The following is a 7,707-nucleotide window of genomic DNA, read 5'->3' on the forward strand; positions in this document are numbered from 1 at the left end:
GTAACTTGTACAAAACGAAACCCTCGGCTCCACCTCTTATATAAAGGGGAGTCGAGGGACGAGGAGATCATCGAATCATTGTTCACAAACCCTAGTTTTCGTAATCGTCGAGTACTTTTCGGCTGAAACCTTCGAGATCTACTTGCCCTCTACTTCTAACTAAACCCTAGCCTATAACCCGTAGGCATTGACAAGTTAATCCCTTGTCATTTGCCCTCTGAAGTTTCTCTTGTCCTACCACCTATATGGGTACTAGCCCTCTTGCACCTCAACAACCAACCCTATTTGAAGGCATCCTGGATCTCTTCGACAAGCTCCTCAAGGCGGTCGAGATCTTGTATCCAAGATCTGGTCAGCAACGATGAGCAATTTTTCAGCGACAACCGGAATCGAGCTCCTCGAGGCGATAATCGAGTTGAAGCTTTGCAAACCTACTTGATTTGGACGGGTAGCGTTTGGACAGGCGATCTGCGTTGAAAATTTTGCAACTTTTTTCACCAATGAGGACTAATTAATCGAGAACATTCCTAGTAATTGGGTTGTCAAAGCAATTAATCGGGTTAAAGGATTAATGCAAGCGATTAGAGGTAATCGACACAGTCAGGCCCCTAGTAGCGATTAATCGGCCTATTAATCGCTGATTCGGCCTAGTTTTTGAACAGTGTTTTTTTTGTAAAAAAATTAAAACATGAAAATTTCAAATTTTGAATTTTTAAAAATTCGAACTTTTAAAATTCAAACATTTTTTTAGATTTGAACATATTTGAGACCTAAAAAAAATTAAACCAATTTTTTAAAACATGAATTTTTTGAATTTTGAACTTTTTTCAAATTTGAACTTTTCCAGATTTGAACATTTTTCAGATTCGAACGTTTTTTAGATTCGAACATTTTTTAGATTCTAACATTTTTAAATATGAACATTTTTTATCCAGTTTTCTAAATTTGATTTTTTTAAATTTTGAACGTTTCCACATTTGAACTTTTAAAATTAGATTTTTTGCAGATTTAAACATATTTAAATCTGAACATTTTTTTATATTTTTTAACCCAAACTTTTTAAAATTTGAACTTTTTTAGGTTTAAGCATTTTTTGGATGTCGGAACTTTTAAAAATTGTATATATTTGAACATTATTCGATTTGAAACATTATTAAAATCTGAACTGAAATAAAAAAGGAAAGAAAAGGATAAAGTGAGAGGAGCCAGATGTTGTTGGTCGATCGCATGACACAGCCATATTCGGTAGGAGAATACATGGGTCCAGCCCAGCAGCCAACGCTTACGCGGCGCTAGCGCCCCGCGCTGCTTAAAGCGGTGTATAGGCGCTCCCTGTGTGTCCTCCCTCCTGCGGCGTCGATTGCCCATAAGGAGGGCTAAAGGCCCAAAGCCCATCAAGAATGTCTCGGTGCCAGCCAGGCCCAGGCCCATGTCGTTGTATCCTCCCCAAATCCTAACGCTTCTCGAAAATCTCTCATGATCGCCGTCGTGCTCGTGCCCTAGAGCTGCCGGCGTCACCGCGGACGGTGCTCTCCTCCGCCGCTCACGCTCCCGTCTACCTCGTCGCGTGCCTTCCTTCTTCCACCAGCCCGACCGCAATACTGTACTTGTTTTTTTCGGGTACGAGATTTTCTTCATCCATCCATTGTTCAATTAGTTATAATCCCAAACCAATTAAGTTCAAAAGGTTTTGCGTGCTCGCTAAATCAAGTTCAGAAAAATTCTGGGCACACTTGCTGTCTTGCTGACCATCTAGATTTTCCTGTAGCCCATTAAGATGCGCACATTGGTATACAGCGATCTGTAATGGCTCTACAACCTTGCGTTACTTGTGATGATGACATATCGTTTTCAGCTTTTTTTTCTTCTTCTGCTTCAATGTAGGGAATATGCCGCAGACTAAGAGAGCTGGCGATGCTGATCTAACAGAAAGCTCCAAAAAGAATAGAGGAATCGACACTAGCAGCGGAAAGACGCTTGATTTGATAATTGCAGGTCAACCGACAATTCATTTTTCTGTACATGTTCCATTACAGCTCTTTCAATTTTGGTGCACTAATAACAGTTGTGTTCCATCATATTTTTTTTCCAACTAGGCGACCTAAATCAGGATATCAATTCGGAAGAACTGATTGACAAGTTCAGAGACTGTGACCAAAGTGTCTGGAGCGAGCTCAGCAAAGAAGTTACTTCAAAATTTTCCAGAAGTGTCGTCTCCCTTGCATTGTCTGATGGTGCCATTGCTGTCCTACTCTAGCATTCTTAGTTTTCATTGTTTTATTTTATCTTAATTTAATCCTGTGCTGGTTACAGATGATTAACTGTCTTGTGTAGGACATAAGGTGTTATTTGCATGCTCGGGCATAGCATTACAACGCCAACCTCTTGGTACACGCTTTCTCACTTCATCAAGTTTGGTTAGAGCTTACAATGATAAGAAAGCAGAAGGCTGTGGTAGCTTGAAGGTTGGTGCTGCTGATCATGCTTCACTTGTTTTGCTTGTTTGCTTAAGATAACTGTCAGTGTGTCACCATTTGGTATTCTTCTCTTGCTGTCCCATTATAGATTGAAGTGCGTCGCAACGGCAATGTTGCCACAGGCTTGTTAGGAGACTATGATTTCGATCAGAAGATTGCTCTTGTCAACATAGCGATCTACTCCCTTGGTGTTCGTCCTTTGGATCTCGATCATCAGGTGGAATTTCTTCCCTGCAGTAAGGTAGTAGCTGTCGCACGTGCTGATTCTGGCACATTAATGGCCACAACTGGGATACTGACCGGTGATTCAAGTGGATCTGAAGATGGTAAACAGTGTATGCTCTCCACCTGTAAAATATCTGAGGTACACTTGCACCATGGTCTGATCTATATGCACTGAACTATATAGCTCTGAGACATAAAATTGATGTTTTTCGCATGTACGTCTTGTTCCATATCTTCTTTTTGTCCCAATTTTACCCTTGTTGCCTGTCACTATTTTTTCCTAGGCTTGGGAAGGTGGGCCACTTTTTGATTGTGATGGGAACTTTGTTGGCATGAACCTTTGTCTGGTTGGGGAAGGAACTTCTTTCGTGTCAAGGAGTATAATTATCAAACGTTTGGAGAAATATATGCCGAAAAAGAAAGTTAAGAGGGTCAGGTATATCTTGTGTATTTCCATTTATTTTGCTTACGTATGGTTTGTCCATCCCTGAATTCATTTCGCCCTTCGTGGATCTTTTTTTTGAGTAATAAGTGAGCACAATCATAAGATAAGCTATATTGATTGCATAACAGCTTTCAAGGCTTATTAATTGTGCAAGACTCTGGATCGTGGGTTTTTGTTCCTTTTATATCTTTTTGGATGGCATTTGGAATTTGTTTGCAGTTGTCATTGTTTGTCCCTTTATAATAATTACTTCAATGTTGAAGCTAGTAGTATTTTTGTTCCTTCTTTAGATTTATATGTGGTGTTTGTAATTTCTTTGCACTTTTCATTGTTTATCTTTAGATAACAACTTGCTTCTTTTCTGCCTCTCCCAAGAACACTCATATTACTTCAATGTTGAAGCTAGCAGATTTTTAAAGAAGCTTTTTCTTTCGGACTTAAAATGTGAACAGTAGTAGGATTTATGATCTTTTCGCGACCCTAGATGCTTTGTATAGGGGAATCTCTCTGTTCTCTGCAATTCTATTTGTGTAGATGTTGCCTAGTGCTGTTTTAGTCCATTTTATTCTATGCATGTGGATGTAATTTATATCAAGTTCACTATGTCTTTCCACAGGCATGTAAAAATACAGAGACAGGTGCAGCCCTTGCCCTATTGCACTTATCCAAGGGGTAAGTACACAGTCAGATCATTTCTGCTTTTGTCCATTTCCTCCGTGTTTCTAATGATATCGTTTTTTAAGATTCCACAAGTGGTGCAAACTTAGCTTTTACTTTTTTTTTCTCATAATAACTAGAAGCTGTTTTAGCCTTTTATAGTTGTACTCTCATAGCCTTGGTGCTAATTAGCTAGCCTTATTATACTTTCTTCATGGGTTTGTTCGATTTTGGGATATAGACAGATCTGGGGAGCTAGACTGCTTAAGTTATCCAAAGCCTTCTGCAGCTACTGGTGAGTTGATACTTTAAGTTGGTCCTGGGATGCAGTTGTTTACAGCATTCTTCTGCCACTAACAACTGCTGTGCCGTCTATCATTGAACAGAGGGCTTGAAATTGGTTAATATATTTGAAGAGACTTTTGGCGACTTATATGGTTCTAGTAAAGGTGTTTGGAGCCAACTTGGCAAAACAGTCTCTCAGAACTTAAGTCGAGTTGTTGTCTCACTGGCTTCATTCAGTGGTAATTTCACAGTAATATGCTACATACTATTCCACGTTTAAACTTTATTATCAATGATAACTGTCGTATATATGCAGGAGAAAGAAGGTTCTTTGCATGCTCAGGCTTAGTAATTGAATGGAATGGATGCACAATCATTCTGACCTCGGCGAGTTTGGTTAGGGATCCTAACGATGAAAACAAGATTGCTGAAAACTTGAAGGTTGGTTCACAATGTGGTCCTTACTTTATTCTGCTTAGTTCTGACAGTGCCATTTGCAGATTGTAGTTTTGCTTCCAAACAAACAACGCAAAGAGGGGATATTGCAACATTCCAGTTTACACCACAATGTTGCTCTTGTTGGTGTCAAGGATTTCCGTCCTCTTCGTTCATTTAGTCTTGAAGATCGGTGGAATAACAAAACTCGTAAAGATCCTAAAAGAACTCGTAAAGATCCCAATGTAGTAGCTGTGGGACGCTGCTTCAAATCAGGAGTCCTAATGGCTACATGTGGGAGAGGAACCGACTGGTCAGGCATGCTTGATTACAGAGGTCTTAGGTACTCCAGTTGTAAGATCACTAAGGTTAGTATTGCTCTTGCGGATATTCCTAGTTAACATATCCATCACATGATGTACTAAACGATATATCTTCATTAATATAAATAAGAACTTCTCCATGCAAACTACTTGAATGTTCGTTTTATTTGCTAGGCTGGGATTGGAGGGCCTCTGGTTGACTTCAGTGGGAGATTTATTGGCATGAACTTCTATGATAAGAAAATAGGAACCCCATTCATGTCTAGGGACTGTATTACTCGAGTGCTGGCACACTTTGAGGGAAAAAGGTATGCTTACTTAGAATTTCAGTTTGGCATATTCAAGTGCTTGTCGAACATATATTCAGGCTTGAGATGAGTGCATAACATGATATTCTGCATTAAAAAAGTAGTATTTTCTCTAAAATCAAGCCTTAGTTTGCAAATTTGATTGACAACACTGTTGACAAAGGTTGTGGTGATGGTAAACCAATCAGGTGTGCGCTTTATTACCTATTGCTTCGATGTTTGCATAAACAGCATTTGCGTATATAATAACATCACTATGCATGGAAGTTTTTTGTTTTGCATATTCAAGTGCCTGTAATGTTAAGAATATATATTCAGGCTTGAGATGAGTGCATAAAATGTTATTTTGCATTAAAAAAAGTAGCACTTTCTCTAAAATATATCCTTAATTTATTTGCTACTTTGATTGACAGCCCTGTTGATGAAGTTACCGGTGATGGCAAGACAATGAGGTATGCGTTTTATTTACTCGTCGCTTCGATATTTGCGTATACATAATTCGCCCATATAATATCACTATGCATGGAAGTTTTTTTTTTTGCATATTCAAGTGCCTGTAATGTTAAACATATATATTCAGGCTTGAGATGAGTGCATAAAATACTATTTTGCATTCAAAAAAGTAGCACTTTCTCTAAAATCTAGCCTTAATTTGCTACTTTGATTGACAGCTCTGTTGATAAAGTTACCGTTGATGATACGCCAGTCAGGTATGCGTTTTATTTACTCATCGCTTAGATGTATGCGTACACAGAATTTGCCTATTAACATCACTATGCATGGAAGTTTTTTGTCCTGCATATTCAAGTGCCTGTAATGTTAAGCATGTATATTCAGGCTTGAGATGAGTGCATAAAATGGTATTTTACTTTAAAAAAAGTAGCACTTTCTCTAAAATCGTAGCCTTAATTTGCTACTTTGATTGACAGCACTGTTGATGAAGTTTGCAGCACTGTTGATGAAGTTTGCGGTAATGGTAAGCCAGTCAGGTATGCGTCTTATTTACTTATCACTTCTATATTTGCATACACAGAATTTGCCTATAACATCACTATGCATGGAAGTTTTTTGTTTTTCATATTCAAGTGTCTCTCATGTTAAGCATATACTTTTAGGCTTGATTTGAGTGCATGACATGATACTTTGCATTAAGAAAAATAGTATTTTCTCTAAAATCTAGCCTTAATTTGCTATTTTGATTGACAGCACTGTTGATGAAGTTTGCGGTGATGGTAAGCCAGTCAGGTATGCGTCTTATTTACTTATCACTTCTATATTTGCATAGACAGAATTTTACTAAATAACATGCGTGGAAGTTTTTTGTTTTGCATATTCAAGTGCCATGTTAAGCATATATATTTAGGCTTGAGATGACTGCATAACATGATATTTTGCATTAAAAAGTAGTACTTTCTCTAAAATCTATTAATCTGCTACTTTGATTGACAGCACTGTTGATAAGGTCCGCGCTGATCATAGGCCAATCAGGTAGTCATTTTATTTACTTATCCCTTTGATATTTGCATAAACAGAATTTGCCTACATAACATCACTATGCATGGAAGTTTTTTGCTTTGCATATTCAAGTGCCTGTCATGTTTAATTATATATACATATTCAGATTTGAGATGAGTGCATGATATGACAACAATACTTATTTACTTATCACTGTGATGTGAATAAGCATATCTTGCCGATAACATTACTATGTGTGGAAACAGTTGGCCTGTTCCCATACCATGTTGGCGCCATCCAGCCGACGAGCGCAAAGATTCGCTGCCACCTGGCTATAAGGAAAAGTCTGGGAGGTTTGGATTCACGTATGTGAATGGACAAAGAGCGGACTACTATTAGATGTCATCCTGCTCTTGGTCTGCTCTTTTTGATTTGCGCTCTCCATGTCAATCTGGTGTACCTGTTTGTTTGAGCAGTTCAGAGTTGTCTCGCTTCTAGCCAGGTTCCAATAACTTGGTGTTTATGTATGGGAGTGAATGTACCTCATGGTCCTCATCCATAGCTGTAGTGTGTGCTAGTTTCTGTGGCAGCTGAACATTTCCCCAGTGTTTGTAAACATTTGAATGTGCAAACAGACGGAGTGAAGTAATATGCATGTAGTAATTGTTTATTTATACTAATGTTGTCGAAGTCAAAATTTCTACTGATTCCATTTCGGTGGTACTTTAGTGTTACTGTAACTGCAATATTGTGCGACCATTGGCCAAAATTTCCTCTCAGAGTGGATTGTCAAAATTCTGTCCTTAATTTTAAAGTAGAGGGGGTATTTGATGTGTGGCTTTACCCATCTAGGGGGCGGCGTTTGGTTTACAGCTAAAATTTGAATGTTCACCTCGTCCCTCTTGTATGGACGTGTGCCCAACAATACTAAGAACTTAATAACTCAATGCTCGCTTGCAATGTGCACCATCATTCCACAAATCTACATGGCAGTATTATAACCTTAGAAGGCAATGAATCCAGGGCAGCAATTTTATGTACATCGGCTGATCGGCAGTACTATTAAGTATTATAAGAATATATACTGGTACAGGACC

The 7,707-nt window shown here is 38.5% G+C and overlaps 1 protein-coding gene across 1 annotated transcript in view; it reads left to right on the forward strand.

Moving 5' to 3' along the window:
* Window positions 1-6,647, forward strand: part of LOC124657308 — an 8,360-nt gene extending 1,713 nt beyond the window's left edge. Inside the window, exons 2-17 of the mRNA XM_047195879.1 lie at window positions 1,885-1,995; window positions 2,097-2,234; window positions 2,335-2,465; window positions 2,566-2,841; window positions 2,987-3,138; window positions 3,764-3,819; window positions 4,046-4,099; window positions 4,191-4,328; window positions 4,406-4,530; window positions 4,590-4,892; window positions 5,022-5,155; window positions 5,569-5,607; window positions 5,827-5,865; window positions 6,085-6,144; window positions 6,362-6,400; window positions 6,605-6,647. Of these exons, the coding sequence (XP_047051835.1) occupies window positions 1,885-1,995; window positions 2,097-2,234; window positions 2,335-2,465; window positions 2,566-2,841; window positions 2,987-3,138; window positions 3,764-3,819; window positions 4,046-4,099; window positions 4,191-4,328; window positions 4,406-4,530; window positions 4,590-4,892; window positions 5,022-5,155; window positions 5,569-5,607; window positions 5,827-5,865; window positions 6,085-6,144; window positions 6,362-6,400; window positions 6,605-6,647 (1,838 nt within the window). The remainder of the gene's footprint in view (window positions 1-1,884; window positions 1,996-2,096; window positions 2,235-2,334; window positions 2,466-2,565; window positions 2,842-2,986; window positions 3,139-3,763; window positions 3,820-4,045; window positions 4,100-4,190; window positions 4,329-4,405; window positions 4,531-4,589; window positions 4,893-5,021; window positions 5,156-5,568; window positions 5,608-5,826; window positions 5,866-6,084; window positions 6,145-6,361; window positions 6,401-6,604) is intronic.
* Window positions 6,648-7,707: the final 1,060 nt, after the last annotated feature.

Source organism: Lolium rigidum, chromosome 5, assembly GCF_022539505.1.
Source record: "Lolium rigidum isolate FL_2022 chromosome 5, APGP_CSIRO_Lrig_0.1, whole genome shotgun sequence".
NCBI classification, from domain to species: Eukaryota; Viridiplantae; Streptophyta; class Magnoliopsida; order Poales; family Poaceae; genus Lolium; species Lolium rigidum.